Source organism: Spermophilus citellus, assembly GCF_964194105.1.
Source record: "Spermophilus citellus genome assembly, chromosome: 17".
Taxonomy (NCBI): domain Eukaryota; kingdom Metazoa; phylum Chordata; class Mammalia; order Rodentia; family Sciuridae; genus Spermophilus; species Spermophilus citellus.
In genome coordinates, this window is record NC_138199.1 from 52,383,464 (window position 1) to 52,405,883 (window position 22,420).

Below are 22,420 nucleotides of genomic sequence, written 5' to 3' on the forward strand. Positions count from 1 at the left end.
CAGGATTGGAATCTTAGCCAAATGAGGTCTTGTGGGTAGGTTTAGGGATCCAACACATTTCAATAATTCATCTCTTTCCAAACTAAAAGGCAAACAAAAGCTCTAGAAAGCTAATAGCCATGATAATCCCAAGCATGTTATCAGTCATGCTCTGAGCATTTATAACTCATAGTATTATGAAGATTGGAGAAAAAAAAAAAAAGACGAACAGCAACAAAATGTACTTCCTACCTTAATATTACCATTTATACTAAGTGAATGGAAACATCATAAAAGGTTAAGATTCATTCTGAGGCTGGGACGGTGGCGCACGCCTTTAATCCCAGAGACTCGGGAGGCTGAGACAGGAGGATCACGAATTCAAAGCCAGCCTCAGCAATGTAGAGGCACTTAACAACTCAGTGAGACCCTATCTCTAATGAAATACAAAATAGGGCAGGGGATGTGGCTCAGTAGTTGAGTGCCTAGGTTCAATCCCCAGTATGGAAAAAAAAGAAAGATTCATTTCTGAGGTTCCCAATTCTGAACAGGCTTATAAAATAACTTAAGAATACAACCAGTTCCTAAGTTAGTACAGTCTCCTACTACTCCAGGTGAGAGCCAGAGATATTGGCTTTTTCTGGAGTATGATGGTATTACACCTTGGCACAATTACTGATTCACTGAAATTTTTAAAAGGTTATTTTTTTATATTGCATTACAATTTTTAAGAACTTGTTCAAACTTGGCTATAAGCACATTAATCTTACAACTGAGAAGACTTAAGCAAAACTTCTTTCCTCGATCTTACACTTTAAGACATTGCCCATGTGGTATTTGAGAACTTCCAAGTTTAAAACAAAACTGATATAATAGTTTTTTTTTAAATTTTCAGAAAAGGCCCAGCAGTATGACACATGCATATAATCCCAGCAGCTGGAGAGGCTGTGACAGGAGGATAGAGAGTTCAAAGCCAGCCTCAGCAAAAGCAAGGTGCTAAGGAACTCAGTGAGACCGTGTCTCTAAATAAAATACAAAATAGGGCTGGGGATATGGCTCAGTAAAGGAGTGCCCCAGAGTTCGATCCCTGGTACACCCCCCCAAAAAAAAAAAATTAAATTACCAGAATATTTTAATCTGGATTTTTTAAATTTTTTTTTTTTTTTTAGTTTTAGGTGGACACAATATCTTTATTTTATTTTTATGTGGTGCTGAGAATCGAACCCAGGGCCTCACGCATGCCAGGCGAGCGCATTACCACTTGAGCCACATCCCCAGCCCATGGATTTAAATTTTTTATTTATTTTTTTTTTTTTTTTTTAAAAGAGAGAGTGAGAGAGAGAGAATTTTTTAATATTTATTTTTTAGTTCTCGGTGGACACAACATCTTTGTTGGTATGTGGTGCTGAGGATCGAACCCGGGCCGCACGCATGCCAGGCGAGCGCGCTACCCCTTGAGCCACATCCCCAGCCCCCATGGATTTAAATTTATGTATGGAAATTTCTTCTTAATTCAAAAAGGAAAACAAGTCAGCAGAAAAAAACAGAAACCAATAAAAGACTGTCTTCAAACCTACTATTTTTTATCTTGACAGATTATTATATATATACCTTAAATGTAATATAATTTTTCTGAAGATCAATGTGAAAAGTTGTTTTCAAGATACAGACTGGGGGGCTGGAGATATAGCTCAGTTGTTAAGTGCTTGCCTTGCATGCACAAAGCCATGGGTTCAACCCCCAGCACCAAAAAATAAAAAGACTGGGGGTTGGGTTGTAGCTTAGTTATAGAGCGCTTGCCTAGCACTGGGCACTGGTTTCAATTCTCAACACCATATAAAAATAAATAAATAAAGGTTCATCTACAACTAAATATATATATATATATACACACACACACACAAACACATACATATATATATATATATATATATATATATATATATATATATATTTAGAGGCTGGAGTTGTGGCTCAGCAGTACAGCGCTCTCCTAGCACGAGCAAGGCACTGGGTTTGATCCTCAGCACCACATAAAAATAAATAAAATAAAGGTATTGTGTCCAATTACAACTAAAAAATAAGTATTTTTTTTTTTTTTAAGATAAAGACTCAAGGGCTGGGGATGTGGCTCAAGCGGTAGTGCGCTCGCCTGGCATGCGTGCGGCCCGGGTTCAATCCTCAGCACCACATACAAACAAAGATGTTGTGTCCGCCGATAACTAAAAAATAAATATTAAAAAATTCTCTCTCTCTCTCTCTCTGTCTCTCTCCTCTCTCACTCTATCTTAAAAAAAAAAAAAAAAAGATAATGACTCAAACTTTCTCAGGACTTTTCTGACTCAATGATTAGGCTCCATTTATTTTGGTTCCACATAAAATTCTTAACGCTACATCAGTAGCTCTCCATCAGTGTGATTTTTGTTATCGATCACAACATGTGACAATGTCTGAGAATGTTTGTTTAGCCAGGCACAGTAGCGCATATCTATAATACTAGCGACTGGGGAAGCTAAGGCAGGAAGACTGAAGGTTCAAAGCCAGCCTCAGCAACTTAGCAAGGCCATAAGTAACACAGAGAGACCCTATGTTAAAAATTAAAAATAGGGCTGGGGATGTGGCTCAAGCAGTAGCGCACTCGCCTGGCATGCGCAGGTCACTGGGTTCGATCCTCAGCACCACATCAAAATAAAAAAATAAAAGATGTTGTGTCCACTGAAAACTAAAAAATAAATATTAAAAAATTCTCTCTCTCTAAAAAAAATTTAAAAATAAATAAAAAATAAAAAGAACTGGGAATGTGATTCAGTGATTAAGCACCTCTGGATTCAATCTCCAGTACCAAATAAATAATAAATAAACAAATAAATATTTGTTTTGTTTCTGGCAGTGCTGAAGATTAAATCCTGGGTCTAACACATGCTAGGCAAATGCTCTACCACATGCTCCATTCCCCAGTCCCTGGAGATATTTTTCATTGTTACAATTGAGGGGATACTACTGGCAGACATAGGAAAGGCCATGTATGCTGTTATATATCCTACCATGCACCAGATAGCCCCCAGAGAAAATAATTTTCCAAACCAAATTGTCAATAATATTGAGGTTAAAATCTTTGGACAGACTGAGTAGGCTTAAAAGTCATTCTAACTTAATTCTGAATGTCAATATGTACACATTAAAAATCGTGGCCAAAAAAATAAATTTCTATAACAAGAAACTAAATGCTGATCATTCTCAAAACCAACTATAAACAAGAGCAGAGCCAGCTGTGGTGATATATGTCTATAATCCCAGTGAGACAGGAGGATCACAAATTCAAAGCCAACCTCAGCAATAGTGAGGTGCTAAGTAACTCAATGAGACCCTGTCTTTAAATAAAATACAAAATAAGGCTCAGTGGTTCTGTGCCCCTGAGTTCAATCCCCGGTACCAAATAAAACAAAAAAACAAAAAACTAGAGTAGTGGCAATGCCTATAGTCCTAGCTACCTGGAAGGCTTAAGGCAGGAGGAAAGCTTGAGCCCAGTTCCACACCAGTGCAGGCATTATAGTAAAACTCTTGTCTTAAAAAAAAGAACAGAACTGTCAGTATCAAGGAATATTAATGTTATTTGCTCACCTTAACTGTTGTACAAGCTCTGGGCAGCTCTAAAATTAAAGAAAGTACATTAAAACATTAAACTATATTAACAACTTTGAAAACATCAATTTTTTTAATTAATGCACATGCTTTATAACAAATATTAGAACTACAGAAGGCCCTTATATTAAGATATCAAAAAGCATATTCTTCCTACTAGGTGAATAATGAGTTTGGGGTGGGAAATTAAAAATGAAAATATATGAAATAGTTTTAAAGGAATCAACTTTCAGTAGCTTGTTTAAAATATTAGGAACTCTCTTTAATGCCATCCCTGGAATTATACCAAACTGACTGGTTATACACATTTTACATTCATTTCTATTAAATGATTTTTCAGATTTCTGTCCTTGATTTTAATCTCTGAAAGGATGGGAACTGTATGATTTATTTATTGTTCAACTGCGGCTCATGTTTGTTGATATAAAATTTAAAAAGTTCCTCTCGTGTTTCCAGTTATCAAAGCCCTTGGATGATGTCAGAGATGGACGCACATTACTCTAAATTTCATTCTAAAGCTACTGATGTAGCACATCACATCATCTCTACAGTGGCTCAAGAAAAAAACCTAAACCCAAACTAAACCCCAACAATTCATTTTTAAATCAATGTTCCTATGTAAACCCCATAGATTCCAGTGAAATATCAACAACACATACCACAGGATTCTCCCCATGGTGAGCCACTTTTACATCACAAAGCTGTCCTGCAGGATCTAACTGCACTTCCACATAGAACATATCTGACGTGATGTAACATTCAGTGCCACTGGCACTGAGATGAGAGCCCAGTCTAGCAGGAACAAATCAAAACAAAAATTAATAGAAGACACAGAAATAAAGCCACCCAAAGTTAACACTAAGTTAAACATTCTGCCTACAGATAAGGCTACATACCCATTCTGTCTCGCTATTGATTCCAAACGGTCAGTCATTGCTGGTAAAGATGTTACTATGAAAAAAGAAAATCACAAAGAATGTTCCAAATAAATGGCTTATTCTTCAAAGACAGAAACATACTAAGGAGTATATATATCCATCATTCCAAAGCCATAAACATATTCAGTAGTCCAAATACCAGTAATTTACACAAAGTTCATTGGTACAGTTTCACTGTGAGGCTAAGGTAGCAATAAGGTTAAAATAAGACCTACATTTGAAATACTATTAACCTTCCTCTTTTCCTTTTTCATTACTCCTTATTTTGGACAAGTTGTCTTTAACTGAAAGAAAACATATTATCTGTTAATGCATATTATCTGTTAATGCAAAGTCAGGCACAGTGGCATGCCATTAGTCCCAGTTGCTTAAAAGGCTGAGACAGAATTGCTTGAACCTAAGAGTTTGGGCTAGTCTGGGTAATACAGTAACATTCCATTTCTTTATTTAAAAAAAAAAAAAAAAAATAGCCTTCTTCTTACCTATTCCTACCTGCTAATGCTAGAACAAGGAAGATGAACACCAAAGTCAATATAAAGGTACAGCTTAAGTGGTACAGTGTGTACGTGTGTACTTAACATGTATGAATCCTGAGTTCGATCCTCAAAACCAAAAAAAAAAAAAAAAAAAAATCCATCTGGAAATGTATGATGTCAAGATCATTGGACTGTTAGGTGTAACTAATTAAACAAACAAACAAACAAAAAAATGGGCTCAGTGGTGCACACTTGCAATCCCAGCAACTCAGGAGACTGAAGCAAGAGAATCCAATTTCAAAGCCAGCCTCAGCAACTTAGCAAAGCCCAAAGCAACTTAGCAAGACCCTGTCTTGAAATATAAGATGCGGCTCAAGGACTGGGGTCGAGGCTCAGTAGTGGAACACTTGCCTGGTTTGTGAGAATCAAAGGGTTCTCAGCACCACATATAAATAAATAAAGATCACTGACAACTAAAAAATATTAAAAAAAAAAAAAAAAGATGCAGCTCAGTGGTTAAGCTCCCTGGTTGGAATCAATCCCCTGGTATCAAAACAAAAAGAATTGTGTGGGGGGGCTGGGGCTGGGGCTGAGCAGTAGAGCGCTCACCTAGCACGTGTGAGGCCCTGGGTTCAATCCTCAGCACAACATAAAAATAAATAAATAAAGGTATTATGTCCAACTACAACTAAAAAATGAATACTAAAAAAAAAAAAAAGACTGGGGTTGTGGCTCTATGGTAGAGCGTTCGCCTAGCATGTGTCAGGCACAGGGTTCGATCCTCAGCATCACATAAATAAATAAATGTACATAAAAAAATTATTGTATATGTGTATACATACTAAATGTCTGTGGGATATATATGCATGTCTATGTAAATGCATACATACATGTACAAACATTTAAGCGTGTCTGCACACATAGGTATATATATGTATATACACACATCTATGTCTGTGTATACATGTTGTAAATGTATGCATATAAACAAATACCCTGGGGTAAGTAAAGCAGATTTTCCAGGCATGAAATAGACCCTGGGTTCAATAGCAAGCTCAAGAAAAAAAAGGAGGAGGGGCTAGGGTTGTGCCTCAGCAGTTGAGCGCTCACCTTGCACTTGCAAGACCCTGGGTTCGATGCTTTAGTACCATATAAAAATACATAAGTAAAATAAAGGTATTGTGTCCAACTACAACTAAAAAAAAGAAAAAAAAGGGGGGAGCTGGGTATGTTGCTCGCTAGTACAATACCTCAATATTCACAGAATTATTTACAACAGTCGTAAAACAGAAACAACTGCCTGGAGCAAGTGCTGCACATTTGTAATCTCAGTTGCTTGGGAGGCTGAAGCAAGAAAATCCCAAATTTGAGGCCAGCCTGGATAACTTAGGAAGACCTTGTTACACATTAAAAAAAAATTAAAAGGAGGGTTGGGGTTGTAGCTCAGTGGTAGAGCGCTTGCCTAGCATGTGTGAGGAACCACATATAAATAAATTTTAAAAGTCCATCAACAAAAACAACAAAAAATATACACACACACACATATATAAATAAATGAATGAATAAATAAATAGGATTGGGAATATATCTCAATGGTAAAGTGCCTGTGGGTTCAATTCCAGTAAGGGGAAAAAAAAAACAAAAGAACTATATAATTAGAAATGGTTAAGACAAAAAATAAAAATGGTTAAAATGGTAAACTTTAGGTTATATGTATTTTACTACAAATACAAAAGAAAAAATTACTCAAATGAATCACATTCACTTGTGGTGGATTACAGCAAAATTTGTGTATGTGTCTATCTGCTTCGGTGGTGCTTGGGACTAAACCCAGGGCTCCGTGTATACTAAGCATACACTGTACCACTGGGCTGCATTCACAGCTCCTTAAAATTTGTTTTTACTTTCCTGTCTCCCCAGAAACAGAATTAGTCATTATAAGTATGAATAATCAAGCTCATGATCTAAATTTTATGTTTGCTTTCTTGAAAACATTCTAGATAGGGGCTGGGGATGTGGCTCAAGCGGTAGCGCGCTCGCCTTGCATGCGTGCGGCCTGGGTTCGATCCTCAGCACCACATACCAACAAAGATGTTGTGTCCGCCGAGTACTAAAAAATAAATATTAAAAATTCTCTCTCTCTCTCTCTCTCCCTTTAAAAAAAAAAAAAACATTCTAGATAGCTAAAATGTCCATCTTCTGGGCTGCAGATGTAGTTCAATGGTAGAATGCTTCCCTAGCATGGATGAGGCACTGGGTTTGATCTTCAGCACCACATAAAAATAAATAAGATAAAGGTATTGTGTCCATCAACACTAAAAAAAAAAAAAAATTTAAGTCAATCTTGTGGGGCTGGCTCAGTGATAGAGCGCTTGCCTGGCATGTGTAAGGCACTGGGTTTGATCCTCAGGACAACATAAAAAAATAAATAAAAGTACTGTGTCCATCTACAACTAAAAAATAATTTTAAAAAATTCCACCGTCTGGGATGGGGTTGTGGTTTAATGCTAAGAGTGCTTACCTAGCATGTGTGAGGCACTGGGTTCAATTCCCAGCACCATATATAAATAAATGAATAAAATAAAGGTCCATCAGCAACTAAAAAACAAAAATTTTTTAAGTCTATCTTATCGAGAATTAATTAGAAAAGAATATGTACAGAAGAAAATCTCTCTTTTTTTCTGCTATCTTATATCTTCATTAATTATCTTTTAAGTCTCTATCAGCCTCCAAAGTAAGATCACATTCAAATGTTTTAAAGTTCAGGAATCAGGAGCTAGGGTCATGGCTCAGTGGTAGAATGCTTGCCTAGCATGTGTGAGGAACTGGGTTGGAGTCTCAGGAACCACATAAAAATAAATAAAGGTTCACCAACAACTAATAAATTTTTTTTTTTCAGGAAAGAGCCAGGCTCAGTAACACACCACCTGTAATCCCAGTGGCTCAGGACGCTGAAGTATGAGGATTGCAAGTTCAAAGCCAGCCTGAGCACCTTAGTTAGTGAGGCCCTATGCAACTCAGCAAGACCCTGTCTCTTATGAAATATAAAAAGGGACCCGCGATGTGGCATGATGGTTAAGTGCCCCTGGCTTCAATTCCTGGCACCACTACCCTGCCCCCAAAAAAAAGTTCAGGAAAGAGCTGATTTCAAATCCATAAATGAAAGTAAGAGCAACACATAGCAGAGAAAGTTGACCTACCTCAATTTGTATTTCTAATATAAAACAGACTTTCTTAAATGGAGTTTTTTATAAAATCAGTATATTTCAAAGGTATTTACAAACCTTTGAGAGCCTTCTGTAGAGTCTCCAAACAGCTGACCAAATGTTGATGCCCTCCAGAACTCATCACAACCCTCTTCTCCTATATCAAGTGGGAAAACAATTGATGTAAAGATCAATGAAGTCAACCATGTTTATGGTTAACATACATATTATCCTGATAGTAATATTTTAGGATAGTTCATACCATCTATACAATCTATAGCCTCTTCACTATTACTGTCTATCCATCCAAAGGAAGAAAGTATAGCAATATCCATATATAGCAGAGTACAGTATTCCTATATCTAAAGTTAGATAAAGCTTTAAGGAAAAATCCATAGGAATGATTACCACCTAAGATTAGACAGATAAATGAGATGGCTCATGAGAATTGGGAATTCCCAAATATACCAAGGTGTATGCAGCCTGAGAAACACAACCAAACCTTAGTCAGACTATACTCTAGGAAACAGAATGTATAGTTCACAAGATACACTTCCAATGAACTAAAAATCCAGCATAGTGTTTCTACCTTTACCTAGAGAAAAAGTTTCTTTATGCAAAACATTCCAGTCCCCAGCTGGCCAGGGTGGCACACTCAGGAGGCTAAGAAAAGAAAAAGGATTGCAAGTTTGAGGCCAGCCTCAGCAATTTAGTGAGACCCTCAGCAATTTAGTGAGACTCTGTCTCAAAATAAAAAGGGCAAAAATAAAAAAAAAATTTAAAAAAATTAAAAAATAAAAAGGGCAGGGGATGTGGGTCAGTGGTTAAGCACCCTTGGGTTTAATCCCTGGTATTTAATTAAAAAAAAAAAAAAAATTCCAGTTTCCCAAAATGTGAAATTTTACAGTACAAAGGGTGTTTTTTCAGATTTTTTTTTCATGCCCTAGTAAGTCTCTCTCTTCTTTAATTCCATGCTCATCCTCATAAAACACACCTGATTTATTAATAATCTGGCTTCCTTTGTATCCTGAATAGAGAAGGGGGTATTCTGGGCAGTGAATATCAGTATTTTGGAAAATAGAAAAATAAATCCTGTCATAAATTAATAAATAAGCATTCTGATTTCCATGCTAATTTACCGAGATTTGGTTAGTATGCCAGCTGATGAAAATTCTTAAAAGCCTTACTTGCATTTGTTTTTTCTTTCTTTCTTTTCCTTTTCTGTGTATGTATTGTTGGGTATCAAACTCAGGGCCTCAAACATGCACTAAGAAAATACTCTACTAATAAGCCACATTTCCTGGCCCCAAATTTTTGAACCTGTACAACTGAGATAAGTTCAAAGGGAAGCCATGGTTATAAAAACAAAACACTAGTAGTAGCCCAGGTAAAGAGAGGCCCTTAAAAGCCACCTGGAATCCCTCTATATCATGTTCATGTCTTTAATGACAATATCACTTAAAAGAATATATTTCAAACAAGAATACAATTGCCTTGGGGCTTTAAATAAGACCCCTTAATTTCCAGACTGAAAAATTGCAATTCACTTTTTTTTTTAACTTTTTTAGATGTTGACAGACCTTTTTTTTTTTTTTTAAAGAGAGAGTGAGAGAGGAGAGAGACAGAGAGAGAGAATTTTTAATATTTTTATTTTTTAGTTCTCGGCGGACACAACATCTTTGTTGGTATGTGGTGCTGAGGATCGAACCCGGGCCGCACGCATGCGAGGCGAGCGGGCTACCGCTTGAGCCACATCCCCAGCCCGACAGACCTTTATTTCATTCATTTATTTTTATGTGGTGCTGAGGATCGAACCCAGTGCCTCACACATGCTAGGTAAGCACTCTACCACTGAGCCACAACCCCAGCTCCCATTTCTGACATTTTGATATCCACTATCTCATGTGATCCTTACAACAAAACTTATGAAAGGGGCTGGGCTGTGGCTCAGCAGCAGAGCTCTTGCCTAGCATATGCAAGGCCCTGGGTTCGATCCCCAGCACCACATAAAAATAAACGAATGAAATAAAGGTATTGTCAAGGGGGAGGGGAAAAAAAGGGAGAGAATTGAACAACAGCAGAGGAGGTAGAGAGGGAAGATGGGAGGGGAGGGAAGGGGAGGGGGGATAGTAGGGGATAGGAAAGGTAGCAGAATACAACAGTCACTAACATGACATTATGTAAAAATGTGAATATGTAACAGATGTGATTCTGCAATCTGTATTTGGGGTGAAAATGGGAGTTCAAAACCCAATTTGAGGGCTGGGGATGTGGCTCAAGTGGTAGCGTGCTCGCCTGGCATGCGTGCGGCCCGGGTTCGATTCTCAGCACCACATACCAACAAAGATGTTGTGCCCGCTGAAAACTAAAAAAAAAAATAAAGATTAAAAAATTCTCTCTCTCTCTCTCTCTGTCTCTCACTCTCTCTTAAAAAAAAAAAAAACCAATTTGAGTCAAATGTATGAAAGATGATATATCATGAGCTATCTAATGTTTTAAATAATCAACAAAAAAATAATAAAATAAAATAAAATAAATAAAAGTACAGTCAAAAAAAAAAGGTATTGTGTCCAACTACAACTAAAAAATAAGTTTAAAAAAAAAAATTTTAAACCCATATGGAGGAGCAAATTATCAGAATGCTTCCATTTTCCTTATAAGAAAACTGAAATTCAAAGAGGTTATATTAATTTGTTGAATGTCAAGTAGTAAATATTGGAGTCAAGGGAGTTTTTTGTTTTGTTTTGTTTTTTTGTTTTCGATAGTACTGCAGACTAAACCTGGGGTCTAGAAGATGCTATTAGGCAAGTGTTCCAGTACTGAGGCACATCCCCAATGCCTCAAGTTCAAGTCTTTTTACAACAAATTTAATTCTTCTGCTAGTGCTGATAAGATCATTTTAAACACTAATCTACTAAACTGGACTTACTCTAAAACCAAAGTAAAATTTGATAGGGAGAAGAGAGTAACAACATTAAGTACAACATACAGAATACAGAAAACGTTTTATTTTTTGTTTTTGTTTCTTTTTTGGTACTGGGGATTGAACCCAGGGGTGCTTCACCACTAAGCTAAGTCTCAGCCCTTTTTATTTTTTATTTTGAAATAGTTGCTGAGGGCTGGGGATGTGGCTCAGCGGTAGCGCGCTCGCCTGGCATGCGTGCGGCCCGGGTTCGATCCTCATCACCACAAACAAAGATGTTGTGTCCGCCGATAACTAAAAAATAAAATATTAAAAAAAAAATTCTCTCTCTCTCTCTTTAAAAAAAAAAAAGAAAGAAAGAAAGAAATAGTTACTGAGACTGGTCTTGCCTGCCTCAGCCTCCTGACTTGCTGGAATTACAGGTACGTACCTCCAGGCCAACTAGAATACAGAAACGTTAATAAATCACAAGTGAAGCAATCACAAACTGATAGAGCATTTAACTACATATAACTACAACCATGATCAAAAAAATGGGAATAAAGTTTCCTATGTCATGTGATTATCACAGGAATCATATGAATGAACTCTTTTTGGTACCAGGAAATTTAACCCAGGGGCACTTAACCACTGATCCACATTCCCAGCCCTTTTAATTTTTTATTTTGAGACGCATCTTGTTAAGTTGCTTAGGCTTGCTAAAGCTGCTGAGGTTTGCCTCAAACTTGCAATCCTCCTGCCTCTGCCTCTGCCTCTCAAGTCACTGACATTACAGGCATGCACCACTGTGCCCAGCAAATGAATGAACTTCTAACATTGAGCCCTTAGGAGCTAGAGTTATAGCTCAGGGGTGGAGTGCTTGCCTAGGATGTATGAGGCACTGGGTTTGATGCCCAGAACCACATTAGAAAAACCTAAACAAGCCAGGTACAGTGGCACATACCTATGATCCCAGTGGCTCATGAGGCTGAGACAGAAGGATGGCGAGTTCTAAGCCAGCCTCAGCAACCATGAGGCACTATAAAACAACTCAGTGAGACCCTGTCACTAAAATACAAAATAGGACTGGGGATGTGGCTCAGTGGTTGAGTGCCCGAGTTTATCCCCAGTATCCCTCACAAAAAAAAAAAAAAAAACTAAACAAAATAAAAATTATTATGTTCATCTATAACTAAAAGTATTAAAAAAAAAAAAAAAACACCACACTGAACCTTTAAAGAGATCATCACATACCCCTACCCCCATCTTCCACTTAACTGGCTAAAGGATCCCCATATTGGTGAATGATTAAGGAGGAAACAGCACTGTAAAGAGGTTAACAGTGAACAGGTGAAAATCTAGAGTTCACCTGCATTAAGAATGAAGCAAGGGTCAGGCGCGGTGGTGCATGCCTATAATCCCAGCAGCTGGGAAGGCTGAGGCAGGAGGATCATGAGTTCAAAGGCAGCCTCAGCAAAAGCAAGGTGCTAAGCAATTCAGTGAGACCATATCTAAATAAAATAGAAAATAGGGTTGGGGATGTGGCTCAGTGGTCTATGCCCCTGAGTTCAATCCCCAATACAAAATAAAATATAAAACAAAAACAAAAGAAAAAAAGAATGGGGATAGGGATGTGGCTCAAGCGGTAGCGCAATCGCCTGGCATGCGTGCAGCCCAGGTTCGATCCTCAGCACCACATACAAAACAAAGATGTTGTGTCCGCCGATAACTAAAAAATAAATATTAAAAAAAATTCTATCTATCTCTCTCTCTCTCTCTCTCTCTCTCTCTTAAAAAAAAAAAAAGAATGAAGCAAGGGCTGTGGCTATAGTTCAGTGGGAGAGCACTTTCCTAGCACACCTGATTTGATCCTCAGCACCACATAAAGTCAAATAAAGGTATTTAAAAAGAAGAATGAATCAAAAATTCTTGGTACTATACACAATAAAGGTAATATCAAACCATAATGAAGACAATTGACATAATGTCTCTTAAGCCAGATGCAGTGGCATGTGCTTATAATCCCAGTGATTTAGGAGGGTAAAACAGGAGCATCAGAAGTGCCAAGCCCACCTCAGCAACTTAGTGAGGCCTTCAGCAATTTAGCAAGACCCTGTCTCAAAATGAAAAATAAAAAGGGCTTGGTTGGGAATGTAACTCAGTGAAATGCCCAGGATTCAATCTTCAGTACAAAAAAAAAAAGAATGTCTCTTAACCAGACACGTTGGTGCATGCCTGTAATCCCAGGGTCTCAGAATGCTAAGGCATGAAGATCACAAATTCCAAGCCAGACTAAGCAACTTCATGAGACTGTCTCAAAATAAAATGAAAAGGACTGAGGATGTAGCGCAATGATAGAGTGCCCTGGGTTCAATCCCCAGGACCACACCAAAAAGAGAGAGAGAGAGAGAGATTCTACACCAGTGTATCAAATATGTCCCTCACAGGTGTATTTCTTAGCACCTTTGTATGAAATAGCCCAATGTATTCTAACACAATTTTACAAATATAGTCAGCACTCTGTATCCTCAAATTCCACATCCTTGCATTTACCAATTATAGATGAGAAAACCCTAGTGTGGTGGTGCACACCTGTAATTCAAGCGACTCTGGAGGCTAAGGCAGGAGGATCCCAGGTTTGAGGCAAGATGCTAAGCAATTTAGTAATCCCTGTCTCAAAATATGAAATAAAAAGGACCAGGGATATAGCTCAGTGGTAAAGCAATCTTGGGTTTGAGTCCTAGTACAAAACAAAACACAATTTATATAGTATAACATTTATATAGCAGCATTTAGATTGTGTTAAGCATTATAAGTAATGGAGAGATCATTTAAAGTATCCAGGAAGAAGTTCATGACTCATATACAAATACTTTGCTATTTTATAATACGGACTAAGCATCCATAAATTTTGGTATCCATGGGGAGTTCTAAAAACAATCCCCCCCAGATACTAAGGAATAAATGTATACATTCTTCCTCAGAAGATCCCTGAAATTGATAATCACCATGTATTCAAGTATTTTATGATAAGTAAAACTGAAGACACACTACTATAGGTAGTTTGAACAAATTCATGTTCCAAACTGAGCTTCTTAAGTGATTATCTAAGCACAACTTCACCCATTTCAACACAATCCTCACCATGACTTGACGCACAAGCTTAATGGTCTCACTCCAAGGTCTATTTTGGTTAAACTTTGCATGGAGCCGTTCCAAGAGAGAACTCATTTTACTCAGCTTTTCAGATTCTGCAATATAAATCAGAAAACACTATTAGAAACACTTTTATCAAGCCCTTCCACGATTTTTCTTACAAACGCAATCCCCATATTTTATCTAAGAATTCAGTTAAAATAGTTTATCATTTACTTCAAAACACATAAAGTTGTTTGTTTTGTGATATTGGGGACTGAAACCAGGAGTACTCTACTAGTGGGCCACATCTCCCAGCCCTTTTTGAGACAGGGTCGATTCTAGCCTCAAACTTGCGAACCTCCTGCCTCAGCCTTCTGGGTAGCCAGGACTTCAGGCATGCACCACCACAATCTGCAAGACCCTGTCTCTTAAAAGAAAACAACATGGGCTGGGGCTGGAGCTCAGTGGTGGACCACTTGCCTAGCATGTGTGAGGCGCTGGGTTGGATTCTCAGCACCACAAAATAAATAAATAAAGATCCACTGACAACTAAAAATATATATATATATAAAAAAAGAAAACAACATTTAATCCAGGCACCCCTGGGTTCAATCCCTAGTATCTCCCCCCCACCCCACCCCACCCCCCCAAAAAAACAGAGAAAAACAGATAATACAGACAGACACGGGGTCTCATATTCACTGGGCTAAGCTTCAACTTATCAGTTCCAAGCAAATCCTTCTGCCTCAACCTCCTGAGTAGTTGGGATTACAAGTGTACCCAGATTAAAAGAATCCTTCAATGGCAAGAATACACATACATTACGGTCTTACAAAATGAAAATCAGAGAACACACATCCATAAGGACCACATCCATAAGGGCACACTGGTGCACACCTGTAATCCCAGCCACTTGAGAGGCAGGAGAATCACAGCTTCAAAGTCAGCACTGGCAACTCAGAGAGACTTCATCTCAAAGTAAAAAATGAAAAGGCTGGTGATATGTAGCCCAGAAATAGGCTATCCCTGGCCCATCCCTAACCATGTTAATATGCATGAAATCCCTTGCAGGATATATTTTGAGCATACATTTGAATTTACCCTTTCTATGGTTATTATTGGTTACTACTTTCTTTTCTTTTTTTTTTTTTTTTTTTTTTTTTTGGTAGTTGTAAGTGGACAGCATGCCTTTATTTTACTTATTTTTATGTGGTGCTTAGGATCGAACCTAGTGCTTCACACATGCAAGCACTCTGCTACTGAGCCACAACCCCAGCCTGGTTGGTTACTTTTCAATGTGAAAATACTGCCTTCCTTATTTTTATTTTTTAGTGGAGGGTACCAGGGATTGAACCCAGGGGTGATTAACCACTGAGCCACATCCCCAACCCTTTTATTTTTTGAGACAGGGTCTCACCAAGTTGCTTAGGGCCTTACTAAAGGCCTTACTAAATTGCAGAGATTGACTTTGAACTTGCAATCTTCTTTTCTCAGCCTCCCAAGTGCTGGGATTATAGGAGTGCACCACTGCACCCAGCAACTTCCTTAATTTTTTTGTGTGATAATCTTAAGAGAGCTATTTATAAGTATGATTTAAAAAAAAAAAAAAAAAAAACAGGCTCTACTTGCCAATTTCAACTCTAATTAAAATTACACGGACAAAGGAGGACACGGTGGTGCATGGTTCATGAGGGCTGAGGCAGGTGGATTGCAAGTTTGAGGCAAGTCTGAGAAACTCAGTAAAATCTTGTAAAAGATTAAAAAAAATGGCTAGGGGTATAGTTCAGTAATAGGACACCTCTGGGGGGTGTAATAGGACACCCAGTAGTGGGGGGTAAGGCTGTGTAAAAGTATGTGAATGGGGAAGAGATAGATGGGTTACCAGCAGACAAGAGAAAGGTAGAAAACACTGGCTTCCCAGTCTGGACTAAGCATGTAAACAAACCTCCAAAGCCCTCCAACCCTAATTCTTTTTCTTTCTTTTTTTTTTTTGGTACTGGGGAATTGAACCCAGGGGCACTTTACCACATGAATAAACATAATATGCCTGAGATGTTCTGTGAGAATATGGTGTGGACAAGTAAATGTGGAAATGACCGGTGAAATGCAAAATAAAAAATGCTCTTAAAAGGAGAGACATTAAGCCAGGCACAATAATGCATACCTGTAATTCCAATGATTCAGGAAGGTTAGCTAAGAGGATTGCAAGTTGGAGGCCAGCCTCAGCAAGTCCCTAAGCAACTTAGTGAAAACCTAAGCAATTTAGTGAGACCCTGTCTCAAAATAAAAAATAAATATGGCTGGGGATATAGCTCAGTGGTTTAGGTACCTCTGGGTTCGATATCCAGCACCAAAAAAAAAAAAAAAAAAATAAGCCAGGTGTAGTGGTACATGACTGTAAGCAATTCCAGAGGCTGGGGAGGGAAGCTAGCAAGTTCCAGTCCAGTCTCAGCAATTTACAGAGTTCCTAAGCAATTTAGCAAGAATATTTCTAGAATTAAAAAATAAAAAGGTCTGGGGATTGGGCTGGGATTGTAGCTCAGTGGTGAAGTACTTGCATAGTATGTGTGAAGGACTACGTTCAATTCTCAGCACCACATACAAATAAATAAAATAAAGGTCCATCAACAACTAAAAACAAACAAAAAAAAATTTAGCTGGGTGGCGCATGCCTGCAATCCTGGCGGCTCAGGAGGCTGAGATGGGAGGATCTCAAGTTCATAGCCAGCCTCAGCAATGGCACGGTGCTAAGCAATTCTGTGAAACCCTGTCTCTAAATAAAATACAAAATAGGGCTGGGGATGTGACTCAGTGGTTGAGTGCCTCTGAGTTCAATCCCTGGTACCAAAATAAAAAGAAAATGTCTGGATATGTAGCTCAGTAGTAAAGCACCACTGGGTTCAATACCCAGTACCAAAATAAATAAATAAAAATAAAATCTACTGGATGTGGTGGCACAAGCATGTAATCCCAGCGTTTCAGGAGGCTGAGACAGGAGGACTGCGAATTCAAAGCCAGCCTCAGCAAAAGCAAAGTGCTAAGCAACTAAGTGAAATCCTGTCTTTAAATAAAGTATAAAAAGGTTCTGGGGATGGGGCTCAGTGGTCAAGTGCCCCTGAGTTCAATCCCTGGTTCCAAAAAAATAAATAAAATAAAATAAAATAAAATAAAATCTGGCAGTACTGGGGATTGAACACAGGGATGCTTCCATCACTATTATCATTCAGTGGTCGCACACCCCTAGGTTCTTTCACCAATACTGCCAAAAGAAAAAATTTAAAAAGGCATTACTACTCAATATCAAAAGGAGAAAAAGTTCATAATCAATGGTGGAAAGAACATAGAAAAACAGACAACTAATGCTGGTACTGAAAGATGAACAGATTAATTAGAATTAAGGTAATAAACTTTCCTTTTATGCTTTCATTTTCTGGAAAACTGATTTTGACTGTGTGAGCCAGTTTATAGTTTTGAACACATTTCTACCAATTCTCACTTTAAAGTCATTCATCCAGGCACAATTACAAATGCTGGGGATAGACAAAACTCCTGTCTCCTGAGGTTTCCATTTCCACTTGTTATCCCCTTGCACCCAAGAAGTGTATTTTTCTTCTTCCCTTTCAAAACATACATCTTCTTTTTCTTTTTTCTTTTTAATATTTTTTTAGTTGCTGACAGACCTTTAGTTTATTTATTTTTATGTGGTGCTGAGAATACAACCCTGTGCCTCACACATTCCTGGCAAGTGGCTTCCCTGAGCCCCAGCCCCCATCTTCTTTTTCTTGAGATGCCTGCTGATGCTCAAATCAAACACTTTTTGAGCAACTATTAGACACTATAGAGTACACATACTTGAGTAAGGCAGGGTCCCTGGTATGAGAAGCTCAAAACAAACTATGAAAGACAAGTAAACAGTAACAATAAAGTGAGCTGTAGCGGATGCAGGTCTGTAATCCCAGGGACTGGGGGCTGAGGACCTAAGCAACTTAGTAAGACCCTGTCTCAAAATAAAAAATAAAAAAAAAAGGGTTGGGTTTGTGGGGGGGATGTGGCTCAGTGTGGTTAAGCCCGCCAGGGTTCAATTCCTAGTACCAAAAACACACACACAAACACACAAAAGGGTTGGGGGTGTGGCCCAGTGTTTAAGCGCCCCTTAAACAAGGTTCAATGCCTGCTCCTAAAGGTGGGGAAAGTGAGCTATAGCAATAAGCATGCCCAAAATGCTAAGAAAGCATTTATACAGGAATGTGGAAATTTAGAGAATCTAAGTTCCAAAAGAAAGTTATTTTTTCAGCAGTTCTGAGTTACTCCCATGGAAAGAACGAAATCCAGCGCAGTTTTAAAATATACCGAAGCACAAGATCTGAGCACTGTGACATTCTAGGGAACTGCTGGCTTTTAATATCATTTCACTCAAAACAAAATATCCTCCAGTAATTTTACACACCGTTTTGTATTACTGTTCTTATGTTATTCAGACGTCTCTCCCTGAACAAAGTTTAAGGAGGTTTTAGATTCACTCGCCCTGTCTCCCACCACTTTAGGCTAAAATGCTCTCAGGCCAAACTGTTCCTAATTGTGCAGAAAACCTCCACAAAAGTTGGGAGTCCTCGTTACTCCGAAGTCGGGGCTCTATAATCATTAAGGAAGGATGGTCATAACCTAAAAAGCACATTCCACCTCCAGGATTTTATGCCTTCTAGAAAGTAGCCCTCATGGGACATCGGCCTCTACCACTTCTTACAGATTGGCCACCCCAGTAGTGTCCGCCCCCTCCTTTCGCTCTCACTCACCCTCGGTTTCCCCCTGAGCCTTCATCCTGACGGCGGTGAGGGCCTGGATCTGCCACAAGAAGATAAGCTTTTCCCCACCACCAACAGGGGAACCAAGCTGACTGGAGCTCCCGGGACGCAGGGAACCAATAGTCCCCACTCTTCCCGGGAAGGCTCAGTCTGAAGTCCCCGGCGGCAAGAAGAGAAGGGTGCTCGCGGCCGCCGCCATCTTCCCCAACGGAACTTCCCAATGATCGCGAGATTAGCCAGGATTCTACGAGACACAGGAAGAGGATACAAAATCTCGCGAAAATTAGTTAAGGTGTATTCACGCGAGATGTCTATCAACCCATCCTTCCCTTAGTTGCCAGTTGCTTCAATCCTTACACTGCTTTGTGGGCAGGTGGATTTTGGCCTCTTTGCAAAAAACCGGCATTTTCATTTTACAAATAAAAATATCTAACTCTGACCCACAGCAACCTAACGAGACTCTGTTGCAAAATAAAAATGACTGGAGAGGTAGCCCAGGGGTAAAGCGCCCCTGGGTTTAATCCCTAGTACCAAAAAAAAAAGAAAGAAAAAATCTCTAGCTCTCTTTACTGAAAAATTTGTTTGAGATTTTGTTTTGTCCTGGAGATTGAACTCAGGAGCGCTTAATCACTGAACAACATCCCTAGCCCTTTGTATTTTAATAAAATAAAATATTTTTATTTTGAGACAAGCTTTTGCTAAGTAGTTGAGGCTGGCCTTAAACTTGCAATCCTCCCTCATCCTTCAAAGCCGCTATGATAACAGGCGTGTGCCACCGCGCCCAAAAATAAGATAGTAAGTTTGGGCTGGGGGTGTACCTCATTGGGGACGGTTTATTCCACATAACAGGGACCGGGTTCGTTCCCAACACCACCAAAAGGAAAGAAAAGTAAGTTTCTGTGAGCTACTAACTGTAATAACTGTATCAGCCTAACAAGAACCATTTTCTTTCTTCTTTTTCAAATAAATATTTCTTTAGTAATATTTTTGAAGTTCTGTGAGAATTTTGGATTAATGTAAAACTGCTGGTTTGTAGCAGTCAATGCAACTAATGCTATTAGAAATAGTTATTATTTCTCATTGTGTCCCTTTTTTGTGATCCTAGTGAAAACAGGAAGCTTCACTTGTTTTCTGTACTACACTGAATCACAAAGAATGTGTGATTATCTCTGTGTCCTTATATTCTCACAAAGGGAAATTCAGGGTAATGCAGAGAACTTCCTCACCATTGGAACCGAAGAACTAGACTAAAATACAGTAGTGCTAGCAACAGGCGCTTAACCACTGAGCCACACCCCCAGCCCTATTTTGTATTTTATTTAGAGACAGCTTCTCACTGAGTTGATTAGCACCTGGCTAAATTTTTGAGGTTGGCTTTGAAATAGCCATCCTTGGGCTGGAGATGTGATTCAAGCGGTAGCGCGCTCGCCTGTCATGCGTGGGGCCCGGGTTCCATCCTCAGCACCACATACAAACAAAGATGTTGTGTCCACCCAATACTAAAAAATAAATATTAAAAAAATTTTTAAAAAATTAAAAAAAAAGAAAGAGGGCTGGGGATGTGGCTCAAGTGGTAGCATGCTTGCCTGTCATGCGTGCGGCCCGGGTTCGATCCTCAGCACCACATACAAACAAAGATGTTGTGTCTGCCGAAAACTAAAAAAATAAATATTAATATAAAAAAAAAGAAAGAAATAGCCATCCTCCTGTCTGAGCTTCCTGGGCTGCTGGGATTACAGGTGTGTACCACAGCACCCGGAAGGGTGAAACCTCTTAAGGCTACTTTTAAGTATTCTTTACTGATACACATCCTTTAAATAATAACTGCGAAAAGTTGGATTTGCCTAGTTTGCTCCAAGATTTTTTTTTAATGGTTCCAGGAATTGAACCCAGGGGTGCTTAACCACTGACCCCTATCCCCAGCTCATTTTTTAATTTTGAGACAGGGTCTCAGTAAATGGCTTATGGCCTAAGTTGTTGAGGCTGGCATTGAACTTGTGATGATCTCCTTGCCTCAGCCTGACAAGTTGCTGAGGTTACAGGACTGCACCACCATGCCCTTGCTCCAAGAATTTATGCAGTATATTACTAGCTCAAATTTTTCTCACATTTTAAAAACATCTATTCAGACATCTCCAAAGCAATCCCAGCAGATATTGCAGTCCAAGTGAACAGGCACAGCAGTATAAATTTAAAACTCTTTGGGAATACATGCGAAAATGTTTACTGCCGCAAAGATATCTATAACATGCCCCTAGAAAGTACAATGCAATTTTTTTCTGTTGCCTATTGCTTATTCTCATTCCTTAGGATCTCTAGACAGTTGTTTGGGGCAGAATTGCCCATTGTTTCTGAATCCCCAATACCTAGTACTATACTTGGTCTAGTGAGCAAATCTTTTACTGGATCTAAACACTCTGCTAGACCCAACTTTTCTCCCTTTGCCAATTCCCAACCACATTGGCCTTTTCTCTCTCACAGAAAATACCTGCATTCCTTCCTTTCCCAAAGTCCTTCAACAGAAGGACTTCAACAGAAGTCTCTACTCCACCTCACTAATCCTTTTTTATGTATGATGCTGGGGATTTTTTTTTAATATTTTTTTTAACTTGTAGAGAGACACAATATCTTTATTTTATTTATTTATTTATTTTTATGTGGTGCTGAGGATTGAACCCAGTGCCTCACATACGCTAGGCAAATGCTCTACCAACTGAACTACAACCCCAGCCCTTGTGCTCGGGATTTAACCCAGGTCCTTGCTAATGCTATGTTTGCACTCTTACCACTGAGCTACAACCCCAGCCAGGCCTTCTTAGTTCTCCATTTAAATATCCCTTCCTCTAGACAGGCAAAATGGCGCACACCTATAATTCCAGATATTTAAGTGGCTGAGGCATGAGAATCCTTGCCATTTCAAGCCCAGCATCAGCAATTTAGTGGACCCTGTCTCAAAACAAAAAAATTAAAAAGACAGAATGTAGCTCAATGATAAAGTGCCCCTGTTTTAATCCACAGTACTAAATAAATAAATAAATTTCCCTTCCTCTAGACCACAGAAACAACATTTCTCTTATCTCTGAGTTTTTTAAAATATTTATTTAGTAGTAGATGAACACACAGTATCTGTATTTATTTTTATATGGTGCTGGGGATTGAACCCAATGCCTCACTCATGCGAGGCAAGCACTTTACCACTGAGCTACAGCCTCAGCCCACAATCTCTGAATTTTTCTGTTAAATTATTTCAAACTTTTCCACCCCAAATTTCGTTTTTTAAAAACATTTATTTATTTATGTATTTTTAATTTTAGGTGGATACATTAGTTTGTTTTTA

The 22,420-nt window shown here is 38.7% G+C and overlaps 1 protein-coding gene across 5 annotated transcripts in view; it reads right to left on the minus strand.

Moving 5' to 3' along the window:
• MED1 (mediator complex subunit 1) overlaps positions 1-19,296 on the minus strand; it is a 38,729-nt gene extending 19,433 nt beyond the window's left edge. For all 5 annotated transcript variants that reach the window (XM_081271252.1, XM_081271254.1, XM_081271253.1 and 2 more), the window contains exons 1-6: positions 19,075-19,296; positions 14,288-14,394; positions 8,320-8,398; positions 4,518-4,572; positions 4,281-4,413; positions 3,601-3,629 (exon numbers count right to left, since the gene is read on the minus strand). In XM_081271252.1, coding sequence (XP_081127378.1) covers positions 3,601-3,629; positions 4,281-4,413; positions 4,518-4,572; positions 8,320-8,398; positions 14,288-14,394; positions 19,075-19,099 — 428 coding nt within the window. In that variant the 5' untranslated portion in view covers positions 19,100-19,296. The remainder of the gene's footprint in view (positions 1-3,600; positions 3,630-4,280; positions 4,414-4,517; positions 4,573-8,319; positions 8,399-14,287; positions 14,395-19,074) is intronic.
• Between the last annotated feature and the right edge of the window lie 3,124 nt (positions 19,297-22,420).